This window comes from Helianthus annuus, chromosome 2 (assembly GCF_002127325.2).
Source record: "Helianthus annuus cultivar XRQ/B chromosome 2, HanXRQr2.0-SUNRISE, whole genome shotgun sequence".
NCBI classification, from domain to species: Eukaryota; Viridiplantae; Streptophyta; class Magnoliopsida; order Asterales; family Asteraceae; genus Helianthus; species Helianthus annuus.
Genome location: NC_035434.2, coordinates 83,173,483 through 83,197,762, shown reverse-complemented (window position 1 = coordinate 83,197,762; position 24,280 = coordinate 83,173,483). Strand labels below are relative to the sequence as shown.

The following is a 24,280-nucleotide window of genomic DNA, read 5'->3' as shown; positions in this document are numbered from 1 at the left end:
CGATTGATCTAGGGCTCCGTAACGCATGTCAAGGCTCTGCCTAACTCAATTCTTTGGAGTTCTGTCTCGTATTGTATGGCTAATTTGATTTGGGCTATTTTACTAACACGTGTGCATTGTTTAATTTTAATAGATAATAACCAGGAGAATCATCAGGAATCAATAGTATTATCTAAGTCTACAATGTGAGTACATTCTCTTTTTGAAAACCCTTTTGTGAGTAATTTTCTACCAAACTGTTTTACCAAAACTTCGAATGTTTTCAATTATACTTAACAGTGATTGAGTCTATGTATTCTACAATTGTTGCCGGTATGTTGGGGTTTTGTATACATTACTTGTAATCTGTTACTATTGGACAACGAGTTAGCTAATGAGTAACATGACCACAAGTCATGGATTTGTCAATACCGAATGAGTATATTGGTAGATATAAACATTGTAATCGCTCTCAATACTGTAAAGTTATAAAAGTTGTTTTGATTAAACTGGGATGCACTCGCCAGTATTTCTTGCTGATAAAATCTTTTTAAAACGCCTTTCAGGTAACTTAATGTGAAGCTAATAGAAGCTAGCTGCAGAGCACTGAAGGCTTAAAGAAGTGGCTATAAAACTTACCTAAATAAAAAAGAGTTTACATTTTCAATAGTTAGGGTTTCATCCCTATAAATGTATTATGTACGAAACTTGGGTTTTATCCCAATTATTTAGTATAAAAGCTTGGTGTTTTAAACTCTGATAATATTTCCTAACTACAGTCCTGATGTTTAAATTCCGCTGCCAAATTAATAAACACCAATACCATTTGATCCGATCTCGCGGCACCCTGTTGGTGCATACATCTGTCGACTTCGTCTTGTATTGAGTCTTAGTCTTAGAATGTTAGATTAGGGCACGTTTTATGAGAAAACCGGAGTATGTATGTAATTAGGGTGATGATTTCGCTTATAGGGACATAGACCAGGGTTTCGTTTTTGTGTACCATAGGGTTTCGCTTTTATGGACATCATATCCATATGAGCGAAATCTCAAGCACTATATAAAGGTCCCATGAGCGAAATCACATTTTAGATTCTTGTATTCCATACCGAGGTGCTGCCGGTGTGAGATTTGGATGTAATTTGTCAGATATCAATACGAAAAGGTGCTAAAAGTGATTTGCTAGCTGTTTCTAAATCAGATACTTGTTTTCCGCACCTGTATCTGATCAAAACTCCTCTAAACGACTCGTTCGGGTCAAAACACGACCCTACAAGTGGTATCAGAGCTTCAGGAGGAGGAGTTCTGCAGAGAATAGCTGGAATTCATCGAGATTTCTTACTTCTACACCTTCTTTCTTCAGTTCAGAAAATTTTACTGGTTAAAATCAACTCAAAATTTCACAGATTGTGCGTAATTAGACATAGACAAATCCTGGAAAGTTTGAGACCTAAATACGGACTAAAAATGGACTAAAATTGAACCCGATTAGGTTTCGCTTATTTGGACATCTTGTTATTTCGCTATTGTGACACAGTATTTTGAGGTTTCGCTCCTAGGGATTCTGTGATTTCGCTTATTGGAACAACCTGATTTCGCTCATAGCGACATATATCTTGGGATTTCGCTCTTAAGTACATTAGATTTCGCTCCAGTGTCAAATATATCAGATACTTCGCTTTTGTGAACACCTAAACCTCTTATTTCGCTTTTAAGGACTATCATATTTCGCTCATAAGGTCATCCTGAACCTTGCTATTTCGCTCAAACGGACAGTTGGGAAATTGGTTAAAAATCTGAAAATGGACGAGGAATTTTACAACGCATTCGCTACTCCAGTTACCCCAATTACTATTGCACAAAACACAATGCTCGAAAACGAAACGGGAACAATGCAAAAACCGCCCAAATTAATGAACATCGAAGAGTATAAGGGTTGGGAAAGTCGTTTCGAAAACTAGGTACAAGCAAATTATCTGGATGCTTGGGAGTGTGTGGAAACTAAGTATGTGAGACCGACAAATGATGAGGAGGAGATTATTCCTCTTAAAGATCTGAGTGCTAAACACAGAAAGAAATACAAAGATGAGAAGATGATGTTGAATCTGTTACAACAAGCTGTAAAAGAAGACATTATGGTCCTGCTGCAACACAACGGAAGTTCTTATTCAATTTGGAAAGCGTTGCGATCAAAGTTTGTTGGCAGTCAGGAAATGGTTAAGAACAAGAAATCACTTTTGAAGAAAGAGTTTGATTTGTTCCGAGGGTTAAAAAATGAAAGCACAAAGCAAATTATAGAAAGATATTGCAATCTGTTAGCCAACATGAGAAGATTAAGCATCGAAAAAGATAATGAAGAATTGATTGAAAAACTTGCAGATGCGTTACCACACGAGACTTGGGGAACATATCTAATGATGTTTAGAAATAAGAAAGGATTCAACACGCTCACATTGAGTAAATTCATTGAGAAGTTGGAAGCTCAAGAAATGGAGCAACGAAAGATAATTCGGACGAAAGATTTTGATGGTGAACAGGATATTGGGTTGTATTACAAAGCAGGGGTGAATGAGAAATCTACAAATCTATCTACAAATCTATCTCCAAAAATAGAAACTGCTTACAACGCCAAGAATTCTTCTGGAAGTTCATCATTAGGATCAAACAGCAAAACACGTTTCACATCATTTCCATCTTTTGATCCGAACATCTCAGCAACAAAAAATGGGAGAAAACTTCAGTGCAGTATTGTTTTAAATCTTGAAAATGATCAAGATTATTCTGAGGAAGTTGCTAAAAATCACATGTCTTTATTGGGAATGGTTTTAGAATCTTATATTTGTTTTGTTGCAGGTCGTATCGGGAATCCAATGCTAACAAAGGAAGATTATGACCAGATAGATGCTGAAGAGATGGAACTGATGGACATAAAATGGTGTTTGGAAAGTGTGTTAAGGAGAGCTGAGAAATTCAAGCAGATCACGGGGAGAGATGATCTTCGTGAGGCTAATGTTTCTACTTTAGGTTTTGACAAATCTAAAGTCACTTGTTTTCGTTGCAGGGAGAAAGGTCACTTTAAGAGGGAGTGCACCAACCGTGAAGCAAGTGGAGCTCAGAATCCTTTCAACAACAACAATGATTACCTATCGAAAAGCCATCTACCATCAGGTTGCTCAACAACCATCTCAACAACATCAACATCAAGCACAAACTGCACATGGAAGACCCATAATTGAATATTCTGGAAAGAGAGCTTGTGTGGTTAATCAGGAAGATAAGAAGTCATTCAACTAGGATAAATATGTCTCAGCTGATGGAAAAGCTTGTTTGATCGATCAAGATGATGAAAAGCTACCCGAGGGTTTTAGCTGGGAGAATTTCTCTTGGGATAACTATATACCTGATCAAGCTACAGCTTACACAACTTTTGTTGCCAGAGTTGAAGAAGATAGTGATGATGATGGAACTAAGTATTATGCACGAAGAATGGCAGAACATCTGAAGATGATGGCAGAAAGTGACAGTGAAGATGAGAAGGCAAAGAAGAAAAAGAAAAAGGTAAAGACACCGGTGAGTAGTGATGATGAATCAGTACTGGTGGTAAGGCAAAAAGTGAGAGAAGTTCCAAAGTTCAAGATCAATGAAGAGGTTATTGCAAAAGAGATTCCTGTGAACTGTGAAACTTGTGAGATCATGAAAAAGAAAAACAGTGAATTGATCAACAACATAAACAGGTTGAAAGAATCTTATGATGTGCTCAACAAAGCAATGAACATGTACAATGATACAAGTGAAGAGTAAGCAACTGCAATGAGGACGCTTCAAGGAGCATTCATGACTAAGCAAAAAGTTGTGAATAACTATATAGATAAATGTGTTGCTCTTGAACAGAAACTAGAGCTTCAAAGAATCGAAAGTGAACGAGTAAACCGTTTATTGAAAAGTTACTCATGTACTTCTTATGTCATTGACAGGATTTATCCTACAGTTGAAGGAATGAAGGCATGGGAAGAAGATGAAGTAACTGAAGAAAAAGATGCTGGAAAAATTGCTGATGAAAAGACTCCTGAGAAAAAAGTTGAAAAGAAGAGTGACACAAAGAAAAAGACTGACAAGAAAAATTCTGGTATGAAACAAGGTGTCAGTTACAACAAGTGTCCACCCCTGCTGGAAAATGGATATTTGCCCAGAAATCCAAATGATGAAAGTGTCAAAAAGGCTATAAATTTACAGCGGGAGTCGGAGTCGTCAGTCAATCTACCAGAAAGTATTGATGTCATTTATACATCGTCTGACACTGATCAACAGTCTCAATTGATGAAGAAAGTCGTGGATCATGTGTTAGATAACAATGAAACAGAAGAGTCAAAGTCGGAGTCCACGTCAGAGTCAAAGTCTGAGTCAAGTTCTTCGGGTCAAACAGAAAAACGGGACAAAATAGTGTATGATAGAGAATTCATGTCATCAAAATCTAATTTGGATGATGAACCGTTTAAAGATGCTTACACTTTGAATGATTCTGACAAATTATATTCTGATGAGGAATTTCCAATAAGAGGTGTCAAAACTGAACTGATAAACAAGGTTTTCAAACTCACAGAAATTAATATTTCTGAAATAAAAGACTTATGTCTTAATGCAAAACCTAAACCTTACACCTCAAGAGTACAACAAAGATTAAACAAGAAAAAGGGTTACAGTTCTGGTTCTGGTTTCCAAAAGAAATCAAACCATAATGGTAATTTCAAAAAGAAAGGTCTTGGTTTTATTCCAACAGATAAACAGAAAAATGAAAAATATGTTCGTGATTTTAAATCCAAAATGACATTTGTTTCAGGAACGTCAGCAGATGAAAAAGAAAAGAAAGATTTTTGGAGGCAGTCAAACAATGAGTTCCTTGCAAAGAAGCAAGATGAAATGAAGAAGATGGCTGAGCATAAAAAAGATACGAGAACTTGTTTCCAATGCAACACTGTTGGACATATTGCCAGAGATTGTTCTAAGGCAATACAATCAAAACAGGGAGTATCTCGTAAACTCAAAGAGAAAGTGGTTGAGTTTGAATCACCAATTGATCGAACCAAACTGTTTAAAAATTCTACTTTTGAAATTGGTGAATGTTCGAACAAGTTTTACAAGAAGAGAGCTAAATCTGACAACTAGAAATGGGTTGTTAAAAAAGCTGCTGAAAGCTCTAGCAATGATTCTGATAGGTCAAAATCAGGGGAGCTATCTTCTGGCGATGAATTGGACTCCACAAAGTCAGATGAGCCACTAGTTGTTTCGAAAAATGAAGCTATTTTAAAAAATGAAAAATCAGTTCCGATTGTGAATGATGAGGATTTTCCATCACTTCGGGCTCAGAATTATAAGAAGAAAATTGGTAAAGTTGAAATTTCTAACCAATTTTATAATGACAAACAGGATTTTGATGCTGAGAAGGTCTTTAACCCCAAGGTAAAACATATCTTTGGAAAAATGATTGATCGAAAAGTCAAAGGGGTTAAAGAATTTTATGAGAAGAAGAGGAAAGGTAAAAAACCGAGTGATGGTGACTCGGTGACACCCAAGGCTGGTCAGGCTTGGGTGGATATTTTCTTCGACTAAAAACCTGACTTGCCGGAGCTCCAAGGTTGGTAAGCGAGGAGCAGGTATCGGCATCTTTCTCGAGGATTTATTTGGTAATGTCAATCATATAAACGGTAAAGAGGTTTGTTTGTGTTTGATTTACAAATGGTTAGGAGATTTGATTGTGCATGTTTGCATATGGTAAATCAAGGACATTAATTTGTACTTGCATTTTCCTACATGTGATTGAGAGACAAGATGATGAACCACATCCCCGAACTCATTATTGATAAACCTACAAATGGTAAAATCAATCAAACTTATTTTCCGGAAAAACCATTTAGATTAAAACAAACTTAAGTGTTTTGAAATCTAAATGGGAAAATAGTTTGTTGATAGGGGGAGTTCTGATTGTTTATGCCAAGTGTATGGCGAATTGATGCAATTTGATATCGGTTGTCAAGTTTTGTACAGTTTGTTTTACATTTCATTTTTTCAAGTGGGTCAAGAGTCTAGTTTGTTTTTCAATTTTTCTTTAATGTGTTTGCATTTTAGGGGGAGTAGAAAATTATTTCAGAAAATCCAAAAACATTAGAAAATTTGAAAAAGCCAAAAACATGATAAAATCAAAAATGAGTTTTGTTGTGAAAAGAGCAAATGATAGTACATCAGTGGACTGTCACAACATGCTAAAGAAATGTAAAGATAAAATGTGATAAACAATCTTACTGTGGATGTGTCGGTAGGTTTTTACACATTTAGTAAATTGTGTCGAGATATAAACCTAAAATCAAACTTGCTTATTCTGTGGGTTAACAAAACTGCTTGAATATATAGGTAACCCCTGAAATCTTGTTTGAAAGGTCCCTTATTCTGAGATACTAGGTCTTTATGCTCAGTGATATCTGGGGTATTATCCCGGGACTTCTGCTGAATGGAAGTTCTGACCTAGTCCCCGGATAATGCTTTTCTGCAAATGCTTCAAACATAGCATCGCCCTCAGCATGCTGATGAAACAATAAAATTGGTAGTCGTTGCTGTTGTAATCAAAAGATCCTCTAAAGGGGACATACCGAAAAGTCGAAGCCGTCATCTCTTTACGTATATGGAAGTATCGACCTGAGCTCTCACGGCCCTCGCACATAACCCCTGAATAGATATCATTTGTGGTATACTCACCTGTAAGACTAAATATTGGGATCTGGATACGGGAGTATATTCAAGTAGTGGGATACACGGATAAGTTTAAGTTCTTAAGACATTAATATCGTATCTCGGAACAATTGAACTTTGTGTGAAAATTTAAGTGGATCAATATACTGATAATCTAGGTGAATTGTTTAGAACTTAAAATGAAATGAAGCTTAACGGTGTTAGTGACACGTCTCATTAACTGATATGATCCTCTTACACGAACTCACAAAAACATTGTCTGTAAATATTTTATTTCTGCATTTTCTTGATTCTCCAAGTGATGTTAGTTATTTTCTTTCAGAAAATCCAAAAAGATTTTTGGTGTGATTTAGCATAAAGTTTGAAAAATTCAAAAAGATTTTCGACGACTGATATTGAAAAGCTGATTTTCAAAATTCCAAGTGCTAAACATGATGAACAGATGGTTTGGGAAAGTGTGTTGTTTTGATATGAAAAACGATATAGTTGCAAGTGGTTCATCAGAAATAAATTGATTTGTTTGAGATAGTTTCAAATGGTGTGTATTTGCTTAAATGTTTATCATAAAACTTATGTTTGTGGTAGAGTTTTATGCAGGAAAAGTCAACATTTGAGGGGGAGTGCATGTTGGTGATGATGAATTTAACGATGTCAATATCTAAAAGAAGAAGTTTGTTGGTGATAAAAGAGAAAGAGATAAAGATAGAGAGAGAAACCCAGAGAGTGATCAAGACTGAAGAATTGAAGACACAACATTGTCATGACTCAATAGTCGACTCGTCAACATCTGAGGGGGAGTCTGTTGGTGCATACATTTGTCGACTTCGTCTTGTATCGAGTCTTAGTCTTAGAAGGTTAGATTAGGGCACGTTTTATGAGAAAACTGGAGTATGTATGTAATTAGGGTGATGATTTCGCTTATAGGGACATAGATCAGGGTTTCGCTTTTGTGTACCATAGGGTTTCGCTTTTATGGACATTATGTCCATATGAGCGAAATCTCAAGCACTATATAAAGGTCCCATGAGCGAAATCACGTATTAGATTCTTGTATTCCATACCGAGGTGCTGCCGGTGTGAGATTTGGATGTAATTTGTCAGATATCAATACGAAAAGGTGTTAAAAGTGATTTGCTAGTTGTTTCTAAATCAGATACTTGTTTTCTGCACCTGTATCTAATCAAAACTCCTCTGAACGACTCGTTCGGGTCAAAACACGATCCTACACACCCGCTCCGGGGTAGGGGTCGGGGGCTGCGACAGAAGGTAGTATCAGAACCAAAGCCACTGGTTTAAGTTGTTTAGGTGTTCTGGCAATACCTAAATTTTAACCAATTGTGTTAGGAAATAATTTATGTGATTCTGTGTAAATATATATATTATTGTTTTGTTTTCTTTGACAATTTGTTAGTTCACAGTATGAGTGAGCAAGTTACATCCGACGCTTATTGTCAATTAGCTAGTTCCCTAGAAGTTGAAGGAACCTCATCCCAGCCTACCTCAGGCTACTCAGTTGATACCGAGGAAGGAATCTTTATCTTTAAGGTACAGTCTGAGGAACCATTACCTCCTAAAAAGAGAGGATGATTTAGTAGAGGAGCGCATGAGAGGAGAAAAAGGATGATGAAACTTCAACAACAGAGAGCAAATAGCAAGAGCCAATAGAGAGATGAATGCCCAAACCCAGGAAGTTAATAGACCATTATGGGAGGAGGAACTTGATAGGCACTTAGCAGATTTCCATATGTTAGCAACCACCACAGCAGACCCTAATTTGAACCAAATAGCTGAACCACTACTTTTACCCTTATTCCTCGATCAACAAATGGAGTTAGAACCCAACCAGGAAAACCAATTCCCGATACCAGCATTCGACCCCAATGAAATTCCTAGAATTCCCACACCAATCCCTTTAGACCGTGACCCGTGGTGGGATGACGACAGGTCATTTCAGGAATTATTAAACAACTCAGACCCTTACGAAGAACCCATAGCACATTACCCTAACCCAATACCAACATCGATGACCCACGAATATGTGCAGGAGCTCCGCCAGTATGGCGAAAATTTAGTTGAAGAGAGAAATAGAATCCGTCAGATAGGAGAGAAACTCCTCTGGAAGTACGACGAGCGTGAGATGAAGTATTGAACAAACTAGCACCTAGTATAATATAATATATATGTATGTAATTTTGTACTTTGAGTATATATATATATATATATATATATATATATATATATATATATATATATATATATATATATATATATATATATATAGGGAGATGATAATGAGAAAACTAGAAAACTAACTAAAAAAAACTAAAAAACATACCATTTTTTTACAATTTTTTAACAAAAAATCGCTAGTTTTTATACATAAAAATAATTTCAAAATTTTTTTTTGTTGTATTGCACATGTGCAATATATGTGATTATATCTGTACTACACATGTACTATACATGTGCACTATATCCGTAATAGTGCACATGTGCAATAGAACCAAAAACTTTTTTTTTTATTTTTCTTTTTGAAAATTTTTTTCCATGCATAAAAAGCTGCGATTTTTTTTATAAAAATTTAAAAAAAAAATTGGCATGTTTTTTTGGCTTTTTTAGTTAGTTTTTTGGTTTTCTCATTTAAACTAGTTTTCTCATGATCCATCCCCTATATATATATATATATATATATATATATATATATATATATATATATAGGGAGAGGATCATGAGAAAACTATATATAAATAAGAAAACTAGAAAACTAACTAAAAAAACCTAAAAAAATACCAATTTTTTTTTACAATTTTTTATAAAAAAAATTGCTAGTGTTTATATATAAAAAAAATTCCAAAATTTTTTTTTCAGTTGTACTGCACATGTGCATTATATGTGTACTACACATGTGCACTATATCCGTAATAGTGTACATGTGCACTATATCCGTAATAGTGGACATGTTCAATACAACAAAAAAAATTTTTTTTTTTTTTTGAAAATTATTTTCCATGCATAAAAACCTGCGATTTTTTTTTACAAAAATTAAAAAAAAAAAAATTGGTATGTTTTTTAGGCTTTTTTAGTTAGTTTTTTGGTTTTCTCATTTAAACTAGTTTTCTCATGATCCATCCCCTATATATATATATATATAGGGCCGCTAAAATGAAAATCATCTCCAGTTGTAAGAACCACGAGAACTAATATTGACCAATAACAAGCTGCTATGTCATTTGTTCACATGTCTGTTTGGAAGGTTAGTTTAGTAATTTTACCACCTCTCACCTTTTCAATCACAAATCACCATCTTTTTCACAGCCGTTATCCAAATTTCGAGAGACAAAGTATGATTTGGTTTGCACTGTAGACTTTCACAATCCCAATATTTGAACAAGTCTCATTTCCTTTTAAACAACCCTCCCTTCAAAACTTCTGGCTTATTTCATTCCTCACACCCCTAAAAATCCCCTGCTTCATTCACCCACCACACCGGAGAAAATCCACACAATAAACCCCAAGTATGTATAATCCTCCAATGACTGACGGCGACGGCGATATCACCAGTGGCAATATGGGTGTTGTCGATAATCGATTGATTAGCACACCGCAACGGAACACCGGTGTTGGTGATGTTAACGGAGGTACTCTGTTTCCAGGGCAGGTCCATATGTCTAGTCATCGGGCGACCGCCTCCATGTATCCCATGACGCAGCACCCGTCGGGTTTGTCGAGTGTGGATCAAGTTCCGGTGCTTTCTACACTCCATTGATACCAACGACTCAAGCGACGGACAATGATAACCTATATACCGCTGAACACTGAATTTTGAATTTTTTTTGTCTTTGTTAGGATAGGTATCAAGTTTGTTACGTGGTTGAGTTTTGGTATACATCCCGCATTGTTATTTTGTATAATTGTTTCTACATTTTGATGTTGGTTCACACACCTAAATCCACTGTTCAGTTTTTGTATAAAACAGATGTTTGTTTTCTGAAAACATGGGCTTCCGTTTTTCCAACAAGTCCTAGTTTTTGCAAAAGCGTGGTACAGTTTTTGTATACACCTTTCTCTTAATTGTTACATTCTGAAGTAGTGCCCGAATTTGTTCCACATCCCATTTATTCCCCAGACCATTTGTTACATTCAAAAGCGTGGTACAGTTTGTATACATACCATTTTTGTATACACCATTCGTGTGGCTTCCCCCCTTTTTTTTCACCCCCACATGGTATATAACTTGTATGCTATTAGTTTTCGTAGTCGTCTATTACGTCTCTCACGTATATATAATTTTTGGTTGTTTTGGTATGCAGACCACGTCACAGATTCAGAGGAGGAGTGCTTTTCCTGGTTCACTCCGAATGGGACGCGCTACTGGTGCCCGTCTGGGCCGGATAACCTTAAACCACCGGATAACCTTAAACCAAAACTTGAAACCATGTTTCAGCAATGGGAGGACGTTGTCGAGATGTAGGATCTGTATGCAGAGCATTGTGGGTTTTCGACTAGGCTTGGAACCATTCAGAGAAAGAAAGGAGCCATCACGCATTGTTACATTGTCTGTTCCAACCACGGTAAGCCGTAGCTTAATAGGAAGTTCGATACAATTGATGAGACATCGCTGAAGATAAGGCAGTCCACTTTCCATGTCTGTGACTGTAAAGGCTGTATACGTGTGAAGTTCGATCAGACGTCGGGCGGTTGAGTTCTATATCACATTGAAGAAAACCATAATTATCCAATGGTCCCAGTGCATAGCAGAGATCTAACCAAAAAACGCCGGTGCCTTGACTTTTTTTACCAAAGAATTCATCCACCGAGCGAGTCTTAGCAAGGTTGGTCCGTCCGTGGCCCATAGACTCCAAGTAAACCTTAAGGGGGGGGGGGCACCACAACGTGAAAGGTACCGCAGACGACTTTAGGAACTTTGCAACAAAGGTTCGCATGTTCATTGGTGACAGAGACATGCATTTGGTGATCGAGAAGATGAAAGACAGGGTGGACCACTTACCGATTTTTAGACTTTTAAGTACAGCATGGAAAACAGTGAGATACGACACATGTTCTGGGCGGATGAAATTTCAAAGATCAACTATCAAGCTTTTGGCGATGTCCTCGCGTTTGACGCAACTTACCAAACCAACAAGTAAAGTTCACTGCCAAAAAATTACCTAAATTTTTTTTTGTTATATATATTTTGGAAATCTGAATCAGTTAAACGCGTTCTATTTTTTAACTACCCTCATACAGGTACAATCTGATCTTCGTTCCGTTCACCGGGGTCGACAACAACAAATGGTGCGTCACTTTTGGAGCTGGCCTTTTGTTTTGTGAGACAATTGAGGCGTACACGTGGCTGCTAAAGGCTTTTCTCGAGGCGCACAACAAGCAGCCCACCCATGTGCTAACTAACCAAGATCCGGCCTTGCGACCAGCTGTCGGTGCTGTGTTCAATCGATCTCTTCATCGCCTGTGCATGTGGCACATCATGAAGAAATTACCATCCAAGGTGAAACTCTTGCTCTTCATGTCTTTTTACATATATTAAACGGTGCGTCACTTTTGGAGCTGACCTTTTTTTTTCACTGTGGTTTATTTTTACAAATTGCAGGTGAGGTCGCACATAACTCTGAATTCAGGGCTGCCATACATAAACTGGTATGGAACATTTATATTAAACCGGAGACATTCGAGAGGTGGTGGGGAAAGCTGCTAGAGAAGTATGGGGTCGAAGATCACGAGTGGCTGAGAGACATGTACAACATAAAGGAGCTATGGGTCCCAACGTATTTCAGAGAAATCCCAATGTCGTGTTTGATGAAGACTACCTCCCGATGTGAGAGTTCTGTGACAACTCGTATTTTAAACCCGTTCTTGTAATAAATATGTGAGCATGTGAACTTGACTGATCGATTGAATGTTATGACATTACGATGTATAATTATGTAAACGTTACTAATTAAGTGATTACGTGAATTATGTGAACTCTATGACTACTTATGAATGTGCGAATACGTGTATGTTTGAATAACCCGAACCACACAACACTCACACTCGTACAAGCCCTTTTGGGCCGTTCTGTTTATAATCGGACTTCAAGGGCAGCCCATTAAGGGCCGGCCCATTCCTTCTCCTTTTGGTCGTGTAACACAACCTTGGGGGTTGTTGTTTCTCTCACTTGTTACAAACATATCACACATACAAGAAACCCTAGCTCTCTCTCTCTCTCTTTTGCAAACCGAAGGCAGCCAAGGACTCCTCTTCATCGAAGATCATTGTGCACGGATCCATTCCACCCTTCTTCCAATCGGTTAGTGTTTGTATAAGTGATGATATATGATCTTGTATGATAAACTAGGGATTGTTGATATGATAATCAATATGTGTGTCGATATTTTTATGAATCAGAGATGCATGAGATTAACCTAAAAAACCGATTGGATATTATGCTTAAACCGAATGTATGTCAATTGTGATGTGTTTATGGCTGCTATAACAATGATCATAGTATTGTTTGATGATTTAGATTGACGAGTTATGAATATGTTATGGTTCATATGAATGTTGTTCATGATTGATTGGATTAGGGTACTTATGAGTTAGTTAAATTGCCATGTTTTGATCGATCATGTTGATGATGGAAACTGTTAATGTTGTTGATTGATAATCACAAGAATGGAAACCACTCAATTTAGTCAAAGGAATTAATTTGATATGTGTAACTGATTGCTTGATTCTTGGAAGTTGTTAACCGGCCGCACAAGACCTTTAGTCGCACAAATCACTGGATCGAACCAGCTGATCCCGGTCGTACAAGCTTACATGAATCGCACAAGTAAGCCATTATGTTGTATGGGCCGGACAAGCCCAAAAGTTAGTCGCACAATCCAGCCCACTCGCACAAGGGTTTGGATCGCACAACCCAGCTGAATCGTTCAAGATCAGTCGGGCCGCACAAGCTGGTTGTTGTGTGTTAACTGGTTGGGCCTCAAAGCCCAAAGGCAAATCGCACAACCCGACTCGATCGGGCAAGACCAGTCGGACCGCACAAGTCATCTATGTGGGCCGTCCATGTTAATTGATCGCACAAGTTGTTTAATCGTACAAGGCTTAGGTTGGGCCGAGACCTTATTGTTTGACTTCTTATCTGGGCCGTATATGATGAACTGTTTGTTTATAGGTTGGGCCGATTATTTTGGGCTAAGGAGTTAATCGCACATGTATGATTTCATTATACGCGTGACTGTTTACATGCTATGTGTTAACTTGTATGTCTCATACATGCATTACTTGAACCGAACCCGACTGTGTGGTAACCCTGTTAGGACGTGGTTGACCACCCTTAGTTCAAGAGTCTTTTATTGTGTATCTGCCGAGCAAACCAAGGTGAGTTCACACAGCCAAGGCATGGGATTCCCGGGTTGGGAATTGGGTTAGATATGTTATTGTAAAAGGGGTACTCGTACTTACGCATATACTAGACTATAGACCATCGTCCTCAGGTTAGTCAGGACACGTTACGTAAAGCCTACGTAACCCAGTTTATTTGCCATTTGTCTCCCGGGTCGGGAGGACACGTTACGTAAAGCCTACGTAACCCAATACCATCTACTGGCTTCCAGGTCGGAAGGCCACGCTGCGTAAAGCCTACGTAGCCCCCACGCGTACCACTGTCCTCGGGGAAGGGCACGTCACGTAAAGCCTACGTGACCCTGTACGTATTCCTGTTCTCGGTAAAGAAGAACACATGGTCGGAAGTTAGTCTAGTAAGTACCGTTAATGAGAAGCCCTCATTAGCCAGGATAAACATGGGAAGCCCCCACCTTTAGTACACACACTAGTATGGGAAGCCCCCACTAGTTATACTTATGCACTATGTTATGAATTTACTTCCTGTGAACTCGCTCAACTAGTTTGTTGATTATTTGCTGCATGCCTTGCAGGGCCTTAGGTATACTTGGAGCTTGCACCAGAGGAGAGGCGGGTCGTTGTGGACAAGAACTCGTGAATGTTTATTAAACACTTTTACATTCACACATTGATACTTATATTTTTGGGTTTTACATTTAATGCTTCCGCTACATATACAACGTTTGGTTTTGGAACATCAATCGTATCTTTGATTATTATTAAATGCTATGTTTGATATGATTGGTGGCTTGATCCTGGTCAGTCACGCCTCCAAGCGGTGGTACTCCGCGTGTGGGATTTTGGGGGTGTGACAGATTGGTATCAGAGCCATTGGTTATAGAGAACTTGGTTTTAATATGGGAAAATGTTTTTATTAAAACCGGACTATAACCAGAACAGTGCTCTCAACGATCCACAACGACGCTTCGCTCCACGTGCAAGACTCGACATCCTAGGTAATAAGGTTTATGTTTATTGCCTGTATGCTAGAATTGATTAGAACTTTGCTCGCATTACGCTTAGATACACATGATACTATAACATGAGAAACCCTACGTGCTTACACTTTTCTGTCATCGCCCTATTCGCGAACCATTCTTACCTATGCTACTTGTTACAATGAAGATCATGTCTGGAAGAATCAACATGACACAAGCCCAGCTAGAGGCTCTCGTTCAAGCTCAAGTTGCTGCGGCAGTTGCAGCAGCTCAAGCAGGTAGTATATCCTGCAGTATAGGCACACACTAGGATCTTTAGATCCTACATTAACTCTCGTATTTAATTTCGTCCTATTCATACACAATAGGTCAACACGCGCAGCAGCCTGTCTGCACTTTCAAGAACTTCATGGACTGTCGTCCAAATTCTTTCAGTGGCACAGAGGGGGCAGTGGGACTCCTCCATTGGTTTGAAAAGTTAGAATCGGTATTCGAAATGTGCGAGTGCCCTGAGGCTCGCAAGGTCAAGTTTGCCACCGGCACTTTGGAAGGGATAGCACTGACTTGGTGGAACGCCCAAGTCCAGATCTTAGGGTTGGCAGCTGCTAACGCCACCCCATGGAACGATTTCAAGGAACTCATCAAGCGTGAGTATTGCACGCGTGAAGATATTCACAAGCTGGAAGACGAACTGTACAATCTGAAGATGGTTGGGTCAGAGATCGAAGCGTATACTAAACGGTCGAATGAGCTGGCCGTTCTGTGTCCAACTATGGTGGACCCTCCATACAAGCGCATTGAGTTGTATCTCAAGGGATTGGCGCCAGAAATTCAGAGCCACGTGACGTCGGCTAACCTCGAAAACATCCAGGAAATCCAACGTCTCGCTCACCGTATCACCGATCAGGCAGTGGACCAGAATAAACTGCCCAAGCGTGTTAATGCTACTGCTAACGTCACCACCTCAGCTACTCCTGCTACATCTGGTGACAGTAAAAGAAAATGGGATGGAGATTCTAGTAAAAGTTCAGCATCTGTTCAGCCACAAGCTCAGCAGCAGAAGATTGACCACTATCAGAGTCCCAGTCAGCAATCCTCTGGCAGTCACAGACAGAGGAGATATCAGGGTAGTCAACCTAGGTGCCACAACTGCAACAGGCATCACCACGGCCCGTGTAACAAGGGTCGCTGTCAAAGGTGTCTTAAGATGGGCCACGAGGCCAAGGACTGTAGGAGCCCTCGCCCTGCAAATCAGAATCAGCAGCCTCAGCAACCCGCTCCACAGAATCAGCAGCAGCAGCAGCCACAGCGTGGAAACCGGGGATGTTTCCAGTGTGGGGCTGAAGGTCATTTCAAACGCGATTGCCCTCAGTTGAACCAGAACCGCAACAACAACAACAATCAGGGCAACGGGAATAACAACAACGGGGGAAACAACAACAACGGCAATGAAGCTCGTGGACGCGCTTTTGTGCTAGGTCGAGGCGACGCAGTGAACGATCCCAACGTTGTTATGGGTAAGTTTCTCCTCGACAATATTTACGTTACTGTTTTATTTGATTCGGGTGCGGATACAAGCTATATGTCTGTGAAAATGTGTCAACTGCTAAAACGTGCACCAACACTTTTACCCACCAAACATGTAGTAGAGTTAGCTAACGGTAAAAGTCTAGAAGCCACGCACGTAGTTCAGGGTTGTAATCTTATCCTAGCTGGTCAAGCCTTCTCTATTGATCTCATTCCCATAGTTTTGGGTAGCTTCGACGTTGTGATTGGGATGGATTGGTTATCCCAACACCAGGCAGAAATCTTATGCAGCGAGAAGATTATTCGCATTCCTCGTTCTGGTCAGGAACCTCTAGAAGTTCAAGGCGACAAGAGTGGTGCTGTGGTTGGCATCATCTCTTTCTTGAAGGCTCAGAAATGCTTACGAAAGGGGCACACAACCATTTTGGCTCTTGTTTCAGATGCATCAACAAAGGAAAAGAAATTGGAGGATATTCCAATTGTACGTGATTACCCTCAGGTGTTTCCTGAAGACTTGCCTGGCTTACCGCCTCATCGTCAGGTCGAATTTCAGATCGAGCTCGCTCCAGGAGCAGCACCCATAGCTCGCGCACCATATCGTCTAGCTCCATCAGAATTGGAGGAACTGTCAAAGCAGCTACAAGAGCTCTTGGAAAAGGGCTTTATTCGTCCAAGCTCTTCGCCTTGGGGAGCTCCAGTACTCTTCGTGAAAAAGAAAGACGGTACGTTCAGGATGTGCATCGACTACCGTGAACTCAACAAGGTGACGGTGAAGAACCGTTATCCTCTTCCGCGCATCGACGACTTATTCGACCAGTTGCAAGGGTCGTGTTACTATTCGAAGATAGATTTGAGGTCGGGATACCATCAGCTGAGAGTCCGGGATGAGGACGTCTCCAAGACAGCCTTCAGCACTCGTTACGGTCACTACGAGTTTCTCGTCATGCCATTTGGGTTAACGAACGCGCCTGCAGTATTTATGGATCTGATGAACAGGGTGTGCAAACCCTATCTTGACAAGTTCGTCATAGTATTCATCGACGACATTCTGATTTACTCCAAGAGTCAGGAGGAACACGAGCAGCATCTTCGCCTGATATTGGAACTCCTTCGAAAAGAACAGTTGTACGCCAAGCTTTCTAAATGCGACTTCTGGCTTCGTGAAGTCCACTTCTTAGGCCATGTGGTAAACAAGGATGGGATCCATGTCGATCCGTCCAAGGTAGATTCGATCAGAAACTGGCCTGCACCGCGTACGCCAACGGAAATACGCCAATTCTTGGGTTTGGCAGGTTATTACAGACGATTTATCAAGGATTTCTCAAAAATTGCTCAGCCGCTTACGTTACTGACACAGAAGGGTGTTACCTATCGCTGGGGAGAGCCCCAGGAGACTGCTTTTCAGCACCTAAAGGATAGACTTTGCAGCGCACCTATCCTCTCATTGCCAGAGGGCACAGATGACTTCGTGGTTTATTGTGATGCATCCATTCGGGGACTTGGATGTGTGTTAATGCAGCGCGACAAGGTTATTGCTTACGCTTCACGTCAACTAAAGGTTCACGAACGGAACTATACGACGCACGATTTAGAGCTGGGAGCTGTTGTTTTCGCGCTTAAGATATGGCGACACTACCTGTACGGTACCAGGTGCACGATTTACACCGATCACAGGAGTCTCGAGCATATCCTTAAGCAGAAGGATTTGAATATGCGTCAACGACGATGGGTCGAGTTACTTAATGATTACGAATGCGCCATCAAGTATCATCCAGGCAAAGCCAATGTTGTGGCTGATGCCCTCAGTCGGAAAGACACTTTACCACGGCGCGTGCGAGCGCTACAGCTTACGATTCAGTCTAGCCTTCCTGCACAGATACGAAATGCTCAGGTAGAAGCATTGAAGCCCGAAAACGTCAAGGCTGAAGCCTTACGCGGCTCACGACAACAAATGGAACAAAAGGCAGACGGCGCCTACTATGTAACGGGGCGTATTTGGGTCCCACTTTATGGCGGTCTACGCGAACTTGTAATGGATGAAGCTCACAAGTCTCGCTACTCGGTACATCCAGGGTCGGACAAAATGTACCACGATATTAGCACTACTTATTGGTGGCCTAGCATGAAGGCCCACATCGCTACGTACGTTGGAAAATGCTTGACCTGTGCGAGAGTCAAGGTCGAATATCAGAAACCAGCTGGCCTACTTCAACAGCCTAAGATACCTCAGTGGAAATGGGAAGAAATTTCCATGGATTTCGTTACAGGCCTACCTAGATCCCAGCGTGGGAATGATACGATATGGGTGATCGTGGATCGACTCACTAAGTCTGCACACTTCCTACCTATAAAGGAAACGGATAAGTTCTCCACCCTCGCAGACGTCTACCTTAAAGAAGTTGTTTCGAGGCACGGGGTGCCCACATCCATCATTTCGGATCGCGACGCACGATTCACGTCAGAGCTTTGGCAAGCGATGCATAAATCCTTCGGCTCAAGATTAGACATGAGCACAGCATATCACCCTCAGACGGATGGGCAGTCTGAGCGAACGATTCAAACACTCGAAGACATGCTTAGGGCATGCGTTATCGATTTCGGCAACGGCTGGGAAAAGCACCTCCCTTTGGTGGAGTTCTCGTATAATAATAGTTATCACACCAGCATTCAAGCCGCTCCATTCGAGGCATTGTACGGGCGTAAATGCCGGTCACCTCTCTGTTGGGCAGAGGTGGGGGATAGTCAAATCACGGGTCCAGAGATCGTAGTGGACGCCACAGAAAAGATTGCACAAATAAGACAACGCATGGCGGCAGCACGCGACCGTCAGAAAGCCTACGCGGACAAGCGTAGAAAGCCTTTGGAATTTGAGGTCGGGGACCGGGTTTTATTGAAAGTCTCACCCTGGAAGGGTGTGGTACGTTTTGGCAAACGGGGCAAACTGAATCCGCGATACGTCGGACCCTTCGAAATCATAGAAAAGATTGGCAAGGTAGCCTACAAGTTGAACCTACCAGCTGAACTCGGGGCAGTTCACAATGTCTTTCATGTATCGAACCTAAAGAAGTGCCTATCTGATGAAAACCTCATCATTCCTTTTAAGGAACTCACTATCGACGAGCGGTTGCAGTTCGTTGAGGAACCAGTAGAAATCACGGACCGGGATGTGAAGGTCCTCAAACACAAGAGAATCCCTCTTGTCCGAGTTCGTTGGAACTCCAAACGTGGCCCAGAGTACACCTGGGAACGCGAAGACAGGATGACAGAAAAGTACCCCCAATTGTTCGCGAACAGTACAACCACCGCTGAGGCTGAAGCTACTACTTCGGAATTTCGGGACGAAATTCCAGATCAACGGGGGGAGGATGTGACACCCCAGGAAAATCAGTGAACAATGCAGTTTACCTAGCTTCCTCAGTGAGTGCATACCAAATTTCGGGACGAAATTTCCAATTAGTTGGGGATAATGTGACAACTCGTATTTTAAACCCGTTCTTGTAATAAATATGTGAGCATGTGAACTTGACTGATCGATTGAATGTTATGACATTACGATGTATAATTATGTAAACGTTACTAATTAAGTGATTACGTGAATTATGTGAACTCTATGACTACTTATGAATGTGCGAATACGTGTATGTTTGAATAACCCGAACCACACAACACTCACACTCGTACAAGCCCTTTTGGGCCGTTCTGTTTATAATCGGACTTCAAGGGCAGCCCATTAAGGGCCGGCCCATTCCTTCTCCTTTTGGTCGTGTAACACAACCTTGGGGGTTGTTGTTTCTCTCACTTGTTACAAACATATCACACATACAAGAAACCCTAGCTCTCTCTCTCTCTCTCTTTTGCAAACCGAAGGCAGCCAAGGACTCCTCTTCATCGAAGATCATTGTGCACGGATCCATTCCACCCTTCTTCCAATCGGTTAGTGTTTGTATAAGTGATGATATATGATCTTGTATGATAAACTAGGGATTGTTGATATGATAATCAATATGTGTGTCGATATTTTTATGAATCAGAGATGCATGAGATTAACCTAAAAAACCGATTGGATATTATGCTTAAACCGAATGTATGTCAATTGTGATGTGTTTATGGCTGCTATAACAATGATCATAGTATTGTTTGATGATTTAGATTGACGAGTTATGAATATGTTATGGTTCATATGAATGCTGTTCATGATTGATTGGATTAGGGTACTTATGAGTTAGTTAAATTGCCATGTTTTGATCGATCATGTTGATGATGGAAACTGTTAATGTTGTTGATTGATAATCACAAGAATGGAAACCACTCAATTTAGTCAAAGGAATTAATTTGATATGTGTAACTGATTGCTTGATTCTTGGAAGTTGTTAACCGGCCGCACAAGACCTTTAGTCGCACAAATCACTGGATCGAACCAGCTGATCCCGGTCGTACAAGCTTACATGAATCGCACAAGTAAGCCATTATGTTGTATGGGCCGGACAAGCCCAAAAGTTAGTCGCACAATCCAGCCCACTCGCACAAGGGTTTGGATCGCACAACCCAGCTGAATCGTTCAAGATCAGTCGGGCCGCACAAGCTGGTTGTTGTGTGTTAACTGGTTGGGCCTCAAAGCCCAAAGGCAAATCGCACAACCCGACTCGATCGGGCAAGACCAGTCGGACCGCACAAGTCATCTATGTGGGCCGTCCATGTTAATTGATCGCACAAGTTGTTTAATCGTACAAGGCTTAGGTTGGGCCGAGACCTTATTGTTTGACTTCTTATCTGGGCCGTATATGATGAACTGTTTGTTTATAGGTTGGGCCGATTATTTTGGGCTAAGGAGTTAATCGCACATGTATGATTTCATTATACGCGTGACTGTTTACATGCTATGTGTTAACTTGTATGTCTCATACATGCATTACTTGAACCGAACCTGACTGTGTGGTAACCCTGTTAGGACGTGGTTGACCACCCTTAGTTCAAGAGTCTTTTATTGTGTATCTGCCGAGCAAACCAAGGTGAGTTCACACAGCCAAGGCATGGGATTCCCGGGTTGGGAATTGGGTTAGATATGTTATTGTAAAAGGAGTACTCGTACTTACGCATATACCAGACTATAGACCATCGTCCTCAGGTTAGTCAGGACACGTTACGTAAAGCCTACGTAACCCAGTTTATTTGCCATTTGTCTCCCGGGTCGGGAGGACACGTTACGTAAAGCCTACGTAACCCAATACCATCTACTGGCTTCCAGGTCGGAAGGCCACGCTGCGTAAAGCCTACGTAGCCCCCACGCGTACCACTGTCCTCGGGGAAGGGCACGTCACGTAAAGCCTACGTGACCCTGTACGTATTCCTGTTCTCGGTAAAGAAGAACACATGGTCGGAAGTTAGTCTAGTAAGTACCGTTAATGAGAAGCCCTCATTAGCCAGGATAAACATGGGAAGCCCCCACCTTTAGTACACACACTAGTATGGGAAGCCCCCACTAGTTATACTTATGCACTATGTTATGAATTTACTTCCTGTGAACTCGCTCAACTAGTTTGTTGATTATTTGCTGCATGCCTTGCAGGGCCTTAGGTATACTTGGAGCTTGCACCAGAGGAGAGGCGGGTCGTTGTGGACAAGAACTCGTGAATGTTTATTAAACACTTTTACATTCACACATTGATACTTATATTTTTGGGTTTTACATTTAATGCTTCCGCTACATATACAACGTTTGGTTTTGGAACATCAATCGTATCTTTGATTATTATTAAATGCTATGTTTGATATGATTGGTGGCTTGATCCTGGTCAGTCACGCCTCCAAGCGGTGGTACTCCGCGTGTGGGATTTTGGGGGTGTGACAAGTTCGAACTCCGTGTTTAAGGTCAACTCGTCCTGGGCGAACACCCTTGTTTAGTTTTTTTTTTTTTTGTGTTACGACTCCACATTGGACTCCCAAAGATACAGGCAGAGGGTTGTGGACTTCAAGGCGGCTGATCGCGCACACGAGTTCAAGACTGGTCTGGCGATAGAAAAGCACTGCATGTTATTGTATTCCCTGGCCATTTTCGTTGAGGTTCGCAAAGAGATTCTAAAGGGCCTTTTAGACTGTTACACCACTGGTGTCGAAGAAGTCGACGGCAGAAGGATATATACTGTTACGCATTTGGACAATCGGTCTGGTGTCGTCAATGATTTCACCGTAATGCTCTCTTTCTTTTTTAATTCTTTCACCATATTTTTCGGTGAACTGTTTTTTTTTTCATGGGCGCGTTTTTTAAACCCGGTATAGGTTAAAGTTAACCCAGTGTAGGACACTACAACATGCTCCTGTAACCTGTGGTGCCGTATCGGATATCTTTGCAGGCATATTTTCTGCGTCTTCCGGTAAACAAAGGTGGACCAAATACTGGATAAGTATGTGGTTAGTCGCTGGGGACGTCACGTGTTGCCGAAGTCTGTTTTCCATGTCGAATGCAGGTATGGGGTAGATATGTCCCCGGTTACGTTGACCAGGAACAACCTAGTAGATTGTTTCTCTGAGGCGCTAGAGGATGTGGTGGGCGACCGGGCAGCAATGGAAGATTTCATTGAGAAAATCAAGGCCTGGAGGAAAGAACTGACTGACGCTCGGCGTGGAAAAATAATCGTTGAGGCGACAAAAACACAGGTTATGGCTGATATGCTTGGAGTACTAGTGCAAGGTGACAGTAGCACCCTCGTTTCCTGCTCAAACCCTCAAGGCGTATGCAATAAGGGATGCGGCACCAACAAACGTATGATTGGGTCGGGGGAGAGGGTTGCCCAGAATCATCAGAAGCCCCAGCGATTATGCAGAATATGCAACCAGTATGTAACCGGGCATGACTTGCGTAACTGCCCGGAGAAACGGACGAACGCAGAACCTTAGAAACTGGGGCTGAATGGGGTGGTGTGACGGGGGGTGGCGTTTTTGGATGGTGTAACAACCGTCAAAAATCCAGGTATCCGTACAATTAATTAACCATGATTAGTGCTTAATGACTGTCCTAAATTTGAAATTAACTGCTTTCTGATTTCTGCCATATAAATATATGTGCATCATACATTGTGTAATGTCATACCAATATTGCATGAAAGCTGTATTGCCTTAAATGATGCATTAGGTACAGTTAGCATAGTTATCCGATAAATCAGGAAAATACAGACAGAACTCAGCACATAGATAGATAGTGCATTGAGATACGGAATCAGCCAGACACTAGGTACTACACTAGTATAGTTTGTAGGAAAGTAAGGATCACAAAACTGCCTTGATAGTGATAGTTTAAGTGCCGAAAAGTGCCTAAAATTGCAAAAACTGTAGAATTCTGCAGAAAATCAGCAAATTCAGCATTTAAACATAATTACATCATGAAGAAACAAGCTTAAATGGTCCTGAATGTCACACCCCGACCACGTAAAACATCAAATCGTGGCGGAAACGTTGGGGAGTGTTGTAACAGAATTATTGTTTCACAACCGTGGAAATTAAAGTTACATTTTATTTATCAAACAAGAGTGTTACATTGTCTCAAAACAGGAAATAAAGAGTTCAGAACATAATTAAACTAGTTCTATCTTTATTTTAAGTCTCTAAGGCACAGGTCCGCCCTAGTGTCACGATCATCTTCCTAAGCAACAGCTCCTGAAAACACATGTGAAAATAGGTACGTCAGCATAAAA

At 40.9% G+C, this 24,280-nt stretch overlaps 1 protein-coding gene across 1 annotated transcript; it reads left to right on the top strand.

The window, feature by feature from the left end:
• The first annotated feature begins 10,252 nt into the window (after positions 1-10,252).
• Positions 10,253-23,486, top strand: LOC110894067 (protein FAR1-RELATED SEQUENCE 4-like). The gene is made up of 7 exons (XM_022141239.1): positions 10,253-10,465; positions 10,567-10,571; positions 11,968-12,158; positions 12,329-12,503; positions 22,538-22,753; positions 22,869-23,000; positions 23,057-23,486. The coding sequence occupies exons 1-7, from the start codon at positions 10,253-10,255 to the stop codon at positions 23,484-23,486; spliced, it is 1,362 nt and encodes a 453-aa protein (XP_021996931.1).
• The last annotated feature ends 794 nt before the right edge of the window (positions 23,487-24,280 follow it).

Excerpts from the sequence above, each read along its gene's own strand:
- LOC110894067 (XM_022141239.1), top strand. The coding sequence starts at position 10,253 with ATGACTGACGGCGACGGCGATATCACCAGTGGCAATATGGGTGTTGTC. Across the intron at positions 12,159-12,328 it reads GGCCTTGCGACCAGCTGTCG|GTGAGGTCGCACATAACTCT; the intron begins GTGCTGTGTTCA and ends TACAAATTGCAG. Across the intron at positions 22,754-22,868 it reads GTTACGCATTTGGACAATCG|GTTAAAGTTAACCCAGTGTA; the intron begins GTCTGGTGTCGT and ends AACCCGGTATAG.